The 13,794-nt window shown below is 51.5% G+C and overlaps 1 protein-coding gene across 1 annotated transcript; it reads right to left on the reverse strand.

Moving 5' to 3' along the window:
• Positions 1 to 65: 65 nt before the first annotated feature.
• arid4a (AT-rich interactive domain 4A) lies at positions 66 to 13,684 on the reverse strand. The gene is made up of 24 exons (XM_079222805.1): positions 13,662 to 13,684; positions 13,053 to 13,163; positions 11,949 to 12,014; positions 11,785 to 11,875; positions 11,304 to 11,383; positions 10,883 to 10,980; positions 10,643 to 10,775; positions 10,482 to 10,561; positions 10,317 to 10,393; positions 10,000 to 10,157; positions 9,822 to 9,900; positions 9,582 to 9,676; positions 9,363 to 9,460; positions 8,789 to 9,008; positions 8,411 to 8,628; positions 7,872 to 8,033; positions 5,829 to 5,910; positions 4,299 to 4,503; positions 4,162 to 4,224; positions 2,040 to 4,079; positions 1,664 to 1,768; positions 1,327 to 1,431; positions 808 to 954; positions 66 to 741 (listed from the first exon to the last, which is right to left on the reverse strand). Exons 1-24 carry the CDS (start codon positions 13,665 to 13,667, stop codon positions 641 to 643), a joined length of 4,620 nt encoding a protein of 1,539 aa, XP_079078931.1. The 5' UTR covers positions 13,668 to 13,684; the 3' UTR covers positions 66 to 640.
• Positions 13,685 to 13,794: the final 110 nt, after the last annotated feature.

Raw genomic sequence — 13,794 nt, forward strand, 5'->3', positions numbered from 1 at the left:
CGTGAACTGGTTGATTGTCTGGGATCAGGTAGCCATTTAAAAACAGTTCATGAGCAGAGTTGTGTTCTCAGGAAGTGTTTATTTACAGCACATAAAAAACAGTTAATTATACAACAGTACAAACAGGCTGCTCTTAAAAATATTAGAAATCATTCTTTACAGGATGTAAAACCAGTCCTCAAACGCACCGCAGGGTTTATTCTGGACTCAAAGCTGGTATTTACAAAACGGGTCCCTGAAGCAGCCGTCTGTCTGAACCACCGCAGAAGATCATACTTTAATTCAATTCATTAAAAATAAATTAGGATCTAATGTCATTGTTCATATTAAGTCAAGAATTACAAAATTGACATTTAAAATGGAACTAAATCAAATTTTCTCTCAGTCTGACATCAAATGTTTCATCTTTTTCTACCAAAATAAAAGCTGATTTTATTATAAAAAAAAATAGTCACAGCAGGAAGTCAGTGACCTGACCCCCAAAAACAAGTCACTTCATCTGAAATTGGGAAACTCAGGCGGCTCAACAGACGGCTGATTTCAAACAGGAAGTCAGGGGTGGGGCCATGTGTTAGTCCCTCCCCTGTGACCTGGAGGGAGTTTATTTCCCATCATGCCCTCAGAGCTGGTGGGCGTGTCATCACCTACACTCCACGGCCACCGTCTGGGGGGGCGAGGCCGAGGACGGACTCATCCCCGCGTCCGAGGAGCCTGAGGACGTGGACGCCGTTGTGTTGGACACTGGGGAACAAAACAAGCGTGAGCAACATCTCCCAGCATATCTCCCAGCATGTCCTGCGTCTCTACCTTCTCTCTCCTTCTTCTTCAGTCTCTTCCTCCGGCGATCGATGGACGCCACCTCAGACTTCAGCGTCATGTAGTACTTTCTGATCTCCTGCAGCTTGTCCTGCAGGAAGGAGATCCGCTCAGAGCTCGACATGTTGTCCAGCTCGTCTGGGGACGATTACACAGGTTTAAGTACACGCATACAAGTACACGCATACAAGTACACACATACAAGTATAAGGGCGACTGTGGCTCAGTGTTTAGCATGCCGGTGGTTCAAGCCCCGGCTCCACTAGTCCATGTCGATGTGTCCTTGAGCAAGACACTTAACCTTGAATTGCTACCCGTTGCTGTGTCTATGGTGTATAGAGCAAAAATGTAAGTCGCTTTGGATACAAGCGTCAGCTAAATGTTATGTAGTGAACACGAGTGTACTAGTATACATGTAGACAAGCACCGGCAGGTGAGTGTACTACAGTACTTCTTTACATTACATTCTTTAGTATCACAGTACTAAAGTACTGTGCACATGAGACGTACCGAGCTGGAAGGTCCACTTGCTCCTCTGAGGAGAGAAGATGAGTTTCTCTTTCAGAGACGACAGAGACCAAGACGGACGGGAAGACTCACTGTCACTGCTGTGGCCTGGGGGGGGGGGATAGACAGAGGATACAGGGGGGAGGGCGGATACAAGGGATGATAGACGGAGGATACAAGGGAGGATAGAAGTGAGGACACAAGGGAGGCAATGAGACGGTTATTGATGAAGAAAAGGTCAGCTGATGACAATGAGAGGTGGTAGAAAGCTTCACAACCAGGAAGAAGGTGTACTCTGCTAACTCCGTCCATCACCTGCAATGACAACATCACAGCTCACCTGCTCCGTTCTTCTCCACCTTCCCAGGTGTGTTGAGTCGTTTCTGGTTACGTTTCTGTTTCTTGGCCGTTGGGCTCAAGTTACAGTCCATCAACCTCTTCTGACCTGCGGGGTCAAAGGTCACACATTACCCTCTACGATAACTAACCAATCAGAAGAGAGCATGGAGGAGTGTCCTTTAGCAGAAACTCACCACCACCCTTTACCAAAGGAGAACAAAGTCCTTCAGAAGCCACGTTTCCTCAATAACGATAATAATTAACATTATGGATGAATTTATAACATACGACATAAGGTCAGGACATAAGAGGTTAGGACATAGGAGGTCAGGCCATAGGAGGTCAGGACATACCGACAGTGTTCACACCGGCCTCACCTCGGTCCTTGGTCTCCTGCAGGGAGGTGGAAGAGGAGGCGCTGGAGCCTCCCTCCTGCTCTCCGCTCACTGCTCCAATCTCCTCCTCGCCGGCACTCTTGGGCGGGAGGAGCTCCTCGGGGCAGGAGGCGGAGCCGGGAGCGGTGATCGGCAGGAAGGGCCTAAGCTGAGGCTGGGGGAGGTGAGGGGAGGGCAGGTTTGGGAGCGGGGGCGGGGCTAGTTGCGGCTCCCTCATCATGAGGAGGAGGTGCTCCGGGGCGGTGGGCTTCTCCTTTTCATCCGGGTCATCCAGGTCCACCTCGTGGCAGACCAGTGCCTCGGGGCCGATCTGCGGCTCTAGCTCTTCATTGGGGAAGGAGCCCCGGGTCTCCGGGACTGGGGGAGGTGTCCCAGCATGCACTTCTGACTCTTCTGGGCGGGGCCAGTCCTCTGATTTCAACGCTCCCTCGCTCCTCCTTTCTGACTCTGCCTTGAGGAGAGGTGAGGAGAGTCCTTTGGGTGAAGCTCCTTCAATCTTGAAATGGGCAGGGGGCATTATGGGGAAGATGGCCTCTTCCTGCCTCCTTTCGGGGCGGCGCTTCTTGTCTACCGCTCGCTGCTCTGCTGCCTTACGTTTCAATGTGGAGTCGCTCCTCTCCTCGTCGTCCTCGTCCTCAGTGGCGGAGTCGGTGTCGGAGTCTGCGGTGGGAGACTCGGAGGGGAGGCGCTGGGTGGGGAGGCAATGGAGAACCACCATAGGCTCGTCCTGTCTCTTCAGGACGCTACGAGGAGGAGACGTCATGTGGGCGGGGCTAGTGGTGCAGAGGAGGCTTCTGGGAGGAGTTTCAGAGCATGACTCCCTGAGGAGGGTTCTGCGACCTTTGACCCTGGGAGAGTACAAAGGAGTGGACTTGCTGTCCTCCTCTGCAGTGGAGGGCTGAGGAGAGGACATCTGCTTCTCAGGAGGCGTCCTGGTGGCGTCCGGAGGAGGCATCTTAGTGGCGTCCGGGGGAGGCGTCCTGGTGGCGTCCGGGGGAGGCGTCCTGGTGGCGCCCGGGGGAGGCGTCCTGGTGGCGCCCGGGGGAGGCGTAGGAGACGTCCTGGTGGCGCCCGGGGGAGGCGTAGGAGACGTCCTGGTGGCGCCCGGGGGAGGCGTAGGAGACGTCCTGGTGGCGCCCGGGGGAGGCGTAGGAGACGTCCTGGTGGCGCCCGGGGGAGACGTTGGAGACGTCCTGGTGACGCCCGGGGGAGACGTTGGAGACGTCCTGGTGGCGCCCGGAGGAGACGTTGGAGACGTCCTGGTGGCGCCCGGAGGAGACGTTGGAGACGTCCTGGTGGCGCCCGGAGGAGACGGAGGAGACGTCCTGGTGGCGCCCGGAGGAGACGTCCTGGTGGCGCCCGGAGGAGACGTCCTGGTGGCGCCCGGAGGAGACGTCCTGGTGGCGCCCGGAGGAGACGTCCTGGTGGCGCCCGGAGGAGACGTCCTGGTGGCGCCCGGAGGAGACGTCCTGGTGGCGCCCGGAGGAGACGTCCTGGTGGAGCCCGGAGGAGACGTCCTGGTGGAGCCCGGAGGAGACGTCCTGGTGGAGCCCGGAGGAGACGTCCTGGTGGTGCCCGGAGGAGACGTCCTGGTGGCGCCCGGAGGAGACGTCCTGGTGGGGGACATCTTGGCGAGCACTTCCTGTCCAGGAAACAAGTTGTCTGTCTCTTGGACAGACGTCCACTCTTTGTCCAAGTGAACCAGCAACATGGCAGCTTCTACAGTTGGCTCCTCCCCTTGATCTGCCTCCTCCTCCTCCGATTGGATAAGAAGTTTTCCCTCAGTTTTCTCCTGTGGCATGCTGGGAGGTTGCGGTGCCGTAGCGACAGGCAGCTGACCAGCTGTTGCGACACCGTTGTCTTCGTTAGCGGCCGTTGTGACATCAGCAACCCCACTCGTCTCCTCCTCCTTTACCTCCTCTTCCTGAGAGGGCGAGCCTTTAGTCCTCCCTCGCCAGGGCGACGGCTTTTTGTCAGGCGGGTCTTCTGATTCGCTGTCCTCTGATGAGTTCCCAGAATCCTCTGCAAGGAGACAGAGCAGCAGCTTGGTTAGTTACCTCTTCCTGAAACCGTCTCTCTGACAGGAAACAGGAACTGATCTCACCGTTGGACGCTCTGTCGGAGTCGTACAAATCCGACGTCCTCCTGGTCCTCCTGCGAGGAGTGTCTGCAGAGAGGAGGACACGTCAGAGACAGACAGACAGACAAACAGACGCCAGTAGACAGAGACGGGTCTCTTACTGTCACCGTTGGCAATGTTGGTCTCCGTCCTGCGACCGTTGGACCTCCCCTCACTGCTCGGCGTCTTGGAGACGCTGCGTCCCGCTGAACCTGTTGGCGGTGTCCTGGTCTGTGGACGCCCTCGTTTGGCTCCCGGAGGCTTCGACGCCGTTGACGGAGGCCGCTCTTCGTCTTTGTCCCGCTCCGTCTCCGGCTCGTCTGTGTTCTGTTGAGGAGACAGAAGGGTCAAACGGACAGCAACAACAGAAACATAAACAGCGAAACGAAGCAACAATAACAACGTGATGTCACTTCCTGATCAGCCAACAGGAAGTGACAGAGTTTCTCAGAAGCAGGGCTGCAGTCGAATAGGCCTTTTTGGTTAGGAACCTTCCTAACTGAGTGAAATGACCCGGAAGTACCTAAGTGGCCGCCATGATAAGTGTCAGTTCAAATTCTCTAAATGCAAAGGAAAGGAGCTTCATGCTTCCTAACTTAGCTCCTTTAGCATAGGAACCACTGGACCTGCCTTTTATGAAAGGAAAGGAGATAATGCCGACCCACAATTCCTTGTGGCGGCAACATTTAAAGTAACGTATCATTTGGCCGTTCACGAGAACAAACGATCATGACCGAGAAACGCAGATCATGTAAATAACTGTTGCTATAACTTGGAAATACTTTCAATAATCTGTTAAACCGGCTGGCAAACTACGGACGCTACGTTTCTGAAAACTGCTGTAAAGTGATGAAACTGACGTATTTGATATTCTCTCTCTGGTGTTGAACTGCAGCTTCAGCCCTCATTCTTTTATTTGACTTCAGTTACAGAAGCTTTAATGAAAGAGTTAAACTGGGCGAGCTCTTGAGTCTGAGTCATGTTTCTGATCGTCATATTTTGAAACAACTATTTTGTCACATTACAATAAAACACTATCAAGTCAACACGAGTTGTGTGGTGTTTCATAAACTGTTGTCTGCATATTTTTATGATCAGAATATAATCTGCATATAAACCGTAACAACATAAAAGGATATGAGACACGCATATGTCACACATCGTTAGTGGGATTACGTATTTAATTCAGCATGTTTGAAACTGAACAAAGACAGTTTAGTAGCTTTGTACTGTGAAAAATACGTTGGTTTCACTTTCATACTCCTTCGTTCATTTCTATTCCAACCTCGTTAATAAAATAAAACTATGAACCGGGTTGTTTATGTCGTCTGCATGACGCAACACTGTAAGAATATATCGACGAAGTTTTTAAGATGATCTTTATTGTGGTCCGAGATGGACTACAACAATGTAGTTTTACCGCTGCAGACAGACTGACGTCACTACCATCTGCCTGCCGGTGAAAGTGGAGTCGGATTTGCTAAACACCGCGGTTGTCATTTCCTAACTCCTCATGAATTCTCCTTGCCATCTTTCCGTGACCCCGTGACGTTTCCACAGAGGTTAAGGAAAAGTGGTTAGGGTTAGACGTTAGGAGGTAATTATTTGACTATTCGACTGCAGCCCAGGTTACATGACCTCACAGAGCTCACCTTTACCTTCTTCCTCCGTCTCTTCTTGGTTCCCTTCTCCACGGGCCAGATGAGCCGGTCGGCCTTCACCCACTCGTCGTACCTGAGGAACAGACACCCCTGAGTGACTCTGACCTTTAAATCACCGGGTTCTGATGGAGAAAGCACTAAAACCTGACAATGACGAAAGGAAACTCATAATTTCATCCATCCTTCCATTATGACCCAGACTTCTCTCTCACCCGCAACATGTTCCAGCTCATTCTGGGGGATTCCGAGGCGTTCTCATGCCAGCTGGGAGATATAGTCTCTCCAGTGTGTCCTGGGTCTTCCCTGGGGTCTCCTACCAGTTGGACGTGCCCGGAAAACCTCTAATGGGAGGCATCCAGGAGGCATCCTGATTAGATGCCCGAACCACCTCAGCTAACTCCTTTCAACACGAAGGAGTAGCGGCTCAACTCCAAGCTCCCTCCTGATGTCTGAGCTCCTTACCCTATCTCTAAGGCTGAGCCCTTCAGAGGAAACTCCTTTTGGCCACTTGTATCAAAGACCTCGATCTTTGGGTCATGACCCAGAGTTCTTGACCATAGGTGAGGGTTGAAACGTAGACCGACCAGTAAATTGAGTTTCGCCTTCCGGCTCAGCTCCCTCTTCCCCAAACAGTCCGGTACAGCGCCTTTTTTACTGCTGCAACGATCTGCCTGTCGATCTCCTGCTCCATCTAACCCTCACTCGTGAAAAAGACCCCGAGATACTTGAACTCTTTGCTTGGGGTAGGCACTCTGTCCCCACTTGCAGGGAGCAATCCACCGGTTTCTGGCAGAGCACCATGGCCGCAGATGTGGAGGTGCTGACTCTCATCCCCACTGCAAACCACCCCAATGAATGCTGGAGGTCACGGTCCGAGGAGGCAAGCAGGACCACATCATCTGAAAACAGCAGAGAGGCGATACCGAGACCCTCGAACCTGACAGAATCCGCACTGCTCGTCTTAAATCTGAGGTTCGACAAACGGTCGGCGCCTCCTTTCCAGCACCCTGGCATAAGCTTTCTCCAGAAAGGCTGAGTAGTGTGATACCTTGATAGTTCGAGCACACTCTCCGGTCTCCCGCTCCATCTAACCCTCACTTGATGATTGGAACCACCAACCCGGTCTGCCAGTCTATGGGCACCGTTCCCGACCGCCATGCAACATTTAAAAAGGCGTGTAAGCCAAGACAGACCCTCAATGTCCAGGGCGGATCCCATCCCCCCGCCGCCTTGCCACCAAGGAGCTTTTTGACTACCTTAGTGGCCTCCGCCAGGGATATGGATGCAACCGAAGGTCCTTCCCCATGGCCTCCCTGAACTCTTCCCATGCCTGAGTTTTAACATCCGCAACCGCCACAGCCCTGCCGGTACCAGCTGCTTCAGGAGACCCCTGGGCCAGCCAGGTCTCCTCCTTGACGGCTTCCCTCACCCGCCACGACATGGATGACCATCCGACCACAGCTTCTAGCGGCCGCGTTCACAAAAGGAGGCTTTGAACATGGTCCACTCGGATTCCATGTTCTTCCGGAGGTGGGAGTTGAACTCTCCCAGACAGGATCCTCCGCCAGATGTTCCTAGTGCATCCTCACTACACGTTTGGGCTTGCCAGGTATTTCTAGCCGGCTCCCCCATCTGATCCAACTCAGCACCTGGTGGTGATCAGTTGACAGCTCTGCTCCCCTCTTCGCCCGAGTGTCCAAGACATACGTCCGCAGATCAGATGATACGATTACAAAGTCGATCAGTGTTCTGGTACCCGGAACACCTAATGCTCCAATATACACCTTATGCTCAAACCTGTGTTCGTTATGGACAAACCGTGGCTAGCACAGAAGTCCAATAACAATAATGTCACATGTTACTTATTGATCAACTTTATCAGAACCAGTCAAATCGGTGTCGTCTAAACGACTCCATTAGCACCATCCCTTTTGTAATTGGATGAGAATGTTTAGGGGGCGGAACTTTAAAAGGAACTGGTTAAACAAAGCAGGAAGTCTGTTGGTGTTGGCTAGTTGTATTAATGAGTCTCACCTGACGTTCCAGCCATAGTAGTGGACCAGGTAGAACTGTTCTCCGTTGTCCACGTCCGTCTTCTTGATGTGAGCCTCGTAGATCTTCTGAGTTTTCCCTCTGCCGTACTTCACCCGCACCTTCGTCCCCGTCACAGAGTCACCATCTTCCTCATCCTCACAGCTGACACACGCACACACTTTAAATTTCGGACAGTGGGACGTTTTCTGAACATCAGACGCTAACGTTAGCTCAGCATGTTTCTCTGATAGCTTAAGATCCAGACGTCTGATGCTAACTAAGCTAGGCTAGTTTCTGATAGCCTAACATCCAGACGTCTGATGCTAACGTTAGCTCAGCTTGTTTATATGATAGCTTGATGCTAATGCAAATACACAAATAAACTCGACCAGCAGCAACATTAAAATATATATAACATGTTATAACTTGAAGCGGCAATAATATAATTCACATAATTAAAAGAAACAACTTCTCAATGTATTTGTATATTGAAGAACATGTACCTTGTTTGATAGAAAGCTGAATTATTTCAGGCTCACCCATCTCTCCTCCTCTCCCTCTCCTCCTCGTCTTCCTCGTCGTCGTCGTCGTCCTCATCGTCGCCATCTTCCTCGTCCTCAGAGCCCTTCTCTGAGTCGTCCATTCGTCTGTTGCTGCGTCTCCTCACCTCCCTCTGCTCCTCACTGGTATCGTCTCCTTCCTTCTCCAGACCGGAGGGAGACTCTATCTCTCCCGTCAGCTGACTCCTCCTCCTCCCCTACAACAGACAGGAGAGAGACAGACAGGAGAGAGACAGACAGACAGACGGGACGGGGGGGACGGGGACGGGGACGGGGGACGGGGGGGATTAATAAAGTGAGACCAGAGTAAATATTTTATATATATTAAAATAATTTATGAAAAAGGTGTCGTCTCACCTTCGGGGATGACTGCCTCTCGTCCTCCTCACTCTCTGACTCCGCCTCATCCACCTTCTCTTCAACAGGCCCCAACTCCTCCGGCATGGAGGGCTTGTTAGGCTCCGCCCCTGCCTGCTTCTGATTAGTCAGTGTAGTGGGAGGGCGGGGCTTGTTGTGGTGGATGGTCCTGAAGGTGATGGAGGCAGAGCGGCAGTACTCCTCAAAACCATACAGGTACCTGGGGACACGCACACCGTAAACCAGGAGAGGCAAGGCAAGGCAAGTTTATTTGTATAGCACATTTCAACAACAAGGCGATTCAAAGTGCTTCACATAAAAGCTGAACGCTGCTTCTCCATGTTTAGTTCCGACTCTTGGAACAGAAAGTAGACCAGTCCCAGACGACCTGAGGGGACGGGGGGGGACACGCACAATGTAAACCAGGAGAGGGGACACGCACACTGTAAACTAGGAGTGGGGGAGAGCAGGTGAAACGGTGAAGCGGGGGAAAGCAGGTGAAAGCCGGTGAAACTGGTGAAAGCAGGGGAAGCGGGTCAAAGCTGGGGAAGGTGTGCTCTGATGCGGTACGTACTTCTTGTAGGCCGTCTTCACGTTGTAGGACGCAGCAGAGTTCAGGACGGGTATCCCCAGGTCCACGTAGACCTGCTTCCATACGGTCCCAGACTCAATCTGCAACACACAACACGGTCACAGCCAGCTGAACAGGAAGTGACTTCAGCATCATCTTCATCAAACAGAGAGGCACACATAGACAGACAGAGAGACAGACAGACAGGCAGACAGACCTCACCTTGTGGCAGCCCCCCAGGAGAAAGACCAGTCTGAAGAGCTTGAAGAGGTTCAGGTCTTTATAACCCAACACTGGAGGCTTGTTGATGGGTGTCCCTGAAGTATGTGCAGACAGACAGTTAGCACAGACCTTCAGTGTCCTCTCAGCTGGTTAATGGAGACAAACATGAACCGGCCAGTGTTTTAAACTGGTAAGCAACCAGTCCCAGGTCTCTGTACTGGTTTAACCTTCAGGTCTCACCTCGGTCCTCCATGAACTTATACAGCTGCTGCAGGAAGCTGTCTCTCTCCTCTGGATCAGGCTCCTCCTCCTCCTCTGGCTGGACAGAGAGACAGACAGGTCATCATCTGACCCTGGTCTACAGACAGGTCATCATCTGACCCTGGTCTACAGACAGGTCTACATCTGATCCTCTGACCTCCTCCATGAGTTTCTTCTTCTTCTCGTTTTCGTCCTGCTCATCACTCTCCTTCTCCTCATCGTCGCTGGAGGACGAGTCCAGGATCTGACTCATGTCCATCTTCCACATATCCGGGACCTCCCGAGTCCTCAGGAACACCTGGGCTGCGTCAAAACCTGGAGGAGAGGAGAAGAAAAAGAAGAAGAAGAAGAAGAAGAAGAAGAAGAAGAAGAAGAAGAAGAAGAAACGATAAAAGCAGTTAGAAAATGTTGGCGAAAAAGTGTGTGACAGGTGTGTTTGTGCCCTGGTGCATTGTGGGAGGTGTAGTCCCTCACCTCTCCTGCTGGAGAACTCCGACCTGGTGGCGTTGATGGGGGTGAAGGTGTGGATGTGTCTCCTGGCCACCGTGTAGCTGCAGACAGGAAGACAGGAATGACAGGCAGGAGGTGAGACAGGAGGACAGAAGACAGGCAGAAGGTGAGACAGGAGAAGAAACTCACAACTTGGAGTCGCTGAAGGATCGGAGCAGACACTGGTCCTTCTTCACCACCAGCTCATCGTTACAGCTGGGAGACAGCACCTGAGGACACACACCTGAGATCCTCACCTGGGGCCAGGCTGGGGCGCATGTGCGTGTGCGTGTGCGTGTGTGTCTCTTTACCAGAGCCAGGTACCAGTTACTGGTTTCCTCTTCACTCTCAACGCTACAGATTTTTCCCAGAAGCTCGTCATTCAGTCTCCTCCGGTCATCGTCCTCATCCTCACTGGACGAAGACGCGTTCTCCTCATCAGCCCTGAGACAGACAGAGAGAGAGAGCGACAGACAGACAGTTTTAGTTTCATGTCCCAGAGACAGTAAATACAGACGATACGATCACATGGCTCTGATCATGTGACTCACACAGCCTGAGACGAACGCCGTCCTCCGCGGTTTGATTTCTTGCCAATGACCGGCGTGCCGAAGTGTTCGGGGTTGGTGAGCGGCAGCTGGTCTAGCGTCTGAGGAGACATGAAAGGTGAGGACTGCCAGCCTGACTGCCTGTCTCCTTACAGTTGCTGCTTGCTTTCGCCTGTTTGCATTTTTTCTGCTAATACCTTCTGATATTCTTGTTTTTTTTCTGTGGACCTTGTCATAAAGATACCACTTTACCATAGACCCAAAATCCTGGACAAGGATCAGGATGACGACTACCGGGACTGTGATATTGTGAAACAACAGTCTGAAGTACACTTTATCAATTATATGTACTGACCATCCAGTACAGCCTGTCTGCCTGCCTGTCTTCCTGCCTGTCATCCAGTACAGCCTGTCTGCGACTTACCTCACTCTCTGCAAAATGTCTCTCTCCCTTCAGACACAGAGACGTCCGACGAAGAGTCTTCTCATCTCCATCGTCAAACACTGAAAACACACACACTAGTGTTGGTAACTAGTAGCTGTTAGTATTGCTAGCAGTGTACTGTACAGAGTTTCATGGATGGATCTGTTAGCATGTTTAGCCTTGTTAGCTCGTACAGTTCTTCTGCATGAAGTTAAACTGACAGCAGATTGGTCAGACAGCCAAGAGAAGTTGTGACATCACAGGACATCAGCTCATTGAGCGAAACCTTTTCTCAGTATCATCACTCCTGTCAACCGATCACAACGTCTGACCTGAGATCAGTGGTTCCAGCACCAGAAGCTCCACCCACTCGTCCTGTCGATCGGTCACCTCCATGGAGAGGTCATGTAACTCAACACCTCCATGTTCCTCACATGGTCCTCCTGTTGGGGGACCAAAGGACTGAGGTCCAGAGACTCACCCACGGTGTAGAGGCTGGCGTCCGTCAGCTTGCTGATGACGGCCTCGCTGGACAGACCCTCGTTGGTCTTCACCTCCACCCTGGAGCCCACCTGGAGGACACAGACCGTCAGATCTCACCACACCTTCAGCTGAAGCCTCAAAAGAGACCCTCATCCGGCTCACCCTCAGCGCTCCTTTGACCTGGTCATCCTGCACCACCTGGGACGTACTTTCCCCTTTCAGGTTCACCTGAGGACACATCAAGAAGGTAAGGCATGAGGAGACCTGAACCCTGAGGAGACCTGAACCATGAGGAGACCTGAACCCGGAAGCCATCCATCAGCCTGAGCTTCACTGGATGAGGTTGTAGGTTTAGAGCTGCGCTTCACTGGATGAGGTTTGTAGGTTTAGAGCTGATTGGCTCTTTTATTTGACAGCAAACAACATGTGTAGTAGAACATTATTATTTTATGCGTCGTTAAGAATAAAGAATCCTTTATTAATTATTCTCTTCTTTAACCTTAATTAAGGAGCAGTGAGCAGCCGTGAGACGCCTGGGGACCAACTGGGGGTTCAGGGTCTTCTCAAGGACACGACCACACGCTGACTATAGGGAGACTGGGGATCGAACCGTAAACCTTGTGGTTTCAGAACGACCCCCATGACCCACAGTTATAATACACAACGCTGGATTGTTGACTATTAGTCTGATGTTCAATCGGAAGACACATCTTGTGTGGTTGATAATAATACTTATTTATATAATACATCAAAACAAGCAGCAAAGTATTTCACATAAAAAGAACAGAGGCTGCAGACACATTTTTATAAATATATATTTACAAACAAGTGGGTGACAGTGGCTCAGTGGTTAGCATGCCCGTCTTTCAATCAGAGGATCGGTGCTCCGCTAGAGCAAAAATGTAAGCCGCTTTGGATAAAAGCTAAATGAAATGTAATGTAACAAACACATGAATGAATCTGAACGAGGTCAGTAAACTACAAGTAGCCTACAGATCCAACAGGAAGTGACTGTTCTGTGACTTCCTGTAGATTATTTGAAAGCAGCTGAACAATCGTCTGCTTTACAGGAGAGAAGCTCCTCTGGAAAGCACCTACGGTCCTCACGTAGCGGCTAGTGTTAGCTAGTTAGCTCACTGGTTACAGAAACTAAGCGACAGGAAGTACATCTGACAGAAATCTCTTGGTTAGGTTCACGTTTGTCGGCAGACAAACTAGCCAATCACAGCGCAGCAGCCCTGGACTTCCTGTTCCTGAGGGTCTTACCTTCACCTTCACCATGCGCTTCACCGTCTTGATCTTGGCCTCACAGAAGGCTCCTCTGTATTTGGCACTGACATCCGTCCCCACGCTCAGATAGGGAGGTTCGTCTGCTGCCTGGGAGACACGGAGCAGAGCGTCAGGACCCACATCAGGACATGAGGACACACACTAACCGTGTCACACCAGCTGGGTTAGTGTTACTAGCTAACCTCGTCCTCTCGTCCCCTTATCCTCTCCTCATCCTCTCGTCCTCACTTCCTTCCTCATTTGAATCATTTCTATATTTCAGACTGTTGCATCTCAGTCACAAACCGGCTGCTGGTTTCAGGACTCGTCTTACAGGTCTCACGCGTCCAGACCCAGACCAGACCCAAACTAAGATGGCAATCAGACCAATGACAGGTTTCATTGACAGCTGCCATCTTTGTTTGGGTGATGACCGGTCCTGGTCACATGACCTTTTCTCTACAGGAAAGACTCATTATTAGTGGAGAAAGTAAACAGAGGGGAGTCTGAGCTGGGCCGAAGCCAGTAGAGGATCATCAGAAACCAGTTAAGAGGTCTGGACAGAAGCCAGTAGAGGATCATCCGAAACCAGTTTAGAGGTCTCACCTTCATCTCTCCGGCTACTTGAGGGAGTCCAGCTCGGAAGGTTGTGGGTCTCTGAAAGACACAAACAGGACTTGTGGTTAATGACAGACGGGGACAGACCGGGTGTCAGACTGTCTGTGCCTCTTCCCGCTCC

This window comes from Taurulus bubalis (assembly GCF_910589615.1).
Source record: "Taurulus bubalis genome assembly, chromosome: 1".
Taxonomy (NCBI): Eukaryota; Metazoa; Chordata; class Actinopteri; order Perciformes; family Cottidae; genus Taurulus; species Taurulus bubalis.